Source organism: Loa loa (genome assembly GCF_000183805.2).
Source record: "Loa loa unplaced genomic scaffold supercont3.2806, whole genome shotgun sequence".
NCBI lineage: Eukaryota > Metazoa > Nematoda > Chromadorea > Rhabditida > Onchocercidae > Loa > Loa loa.
In genome coordinates, this window is record NW_018110984.1 from 1 (window position 1) to 1,031 (window position 1,031).

Genomic DNA, 1,031 nt, shown 5'->3' on the forward strand with positions numbered 1-1,031 from the left:
GGTAAAAAAAAAGAACAATCATATTTTATTTGTATGATTTAAAATTTAAAATTAATTATATTTACAGATTGGGCCGGTAAAATGCATTCACGTTTTACATTACCACCACATTTTATATCACAAATGTTTTTTGCAAATATTACTACTGTACCAGCATCATCATCAACATTACCATCATCATCATCATCATCTATAACTTCTCCATCACGTTTAAATTTTGATCATGATTTAATACCATATACTAATAATAATATTAATACTAATGCTATTACAATAACAACAACAACAGCAATTGCTACAACAACAACAACTACTACTACTACTACTAATGCTACTACAATTACCGATATTACTACAACAAAATCAATGATACAAGATAATGGGCAAAGGTTAGCAAATGATCGACGAACATCATTCATTTCATGATTCCTTAAGTTTTTTTTGTGTTTTTTTTTTCTTTAAAGTTTCCATTCATACGTGTTGTAATTAACGGTGATTTTTAAATTATGGTGATTATATTTTGTAAATTTTAATTAATTTGAAATAAAAGAAAAAAATAGGAATATATTTTAAATTATCATATTGATTGTATTAAATATAATAATAAAATATTGAAAATGATAAAATTTTTATTTTATTATATGAGTTAATAAGAAAAGCTATTAAAGCCTGACTTTTTTTTTCTCATCATTTTAAATGAAAAATTAAATTGTTGAAATGTTTTATCATGAATTGATTAATAATATTATGCTGATAAATTTTAATAAACGATAAATTGATTGGTAATTATTATGATTGATTGCTTTTTTTTTTTTTTGTTTTGGAAGATTTTTTAAAATCGAAATTTTATCAAAATTTGAAACTTTATGCTGATTTGTTATAAATCATTCCAAAAATACATTTCAAATTTTTATGTTGTTCACTTAATTTTTGCATTTATATTTTTTATATTTTATAGATTTTTTTCCTTTTTTTTTTAAATTGAAAATTTCCATTTCTCATTTTCATAATAACAAAAAAGAAAAAAAAGA

General features: G+C 21.0%; 1 protein-coding gene across 1 annotated transcript; it reads left to right on the plus strand.

Annotated features, from left to right (window-relative positions):
* Positions 1–81: 81 nt before the first annotated feature.
* Positions 82–426, plus strand: LOAG_15811 (hypothetical protein; the record flags this gene model as incomplete). Its single annotated transcript, XM_003151299.1, has 1 exon — positions 82–426. One exon carries the CDS (start codon positions 82–84, stop codon positions 424–426), a length of 345 nt encoding a protein of 114 aa, XP_003151347.1.
* Between the last annotated feature and the right edge of the window lie 605 nt (positions 427–1,031).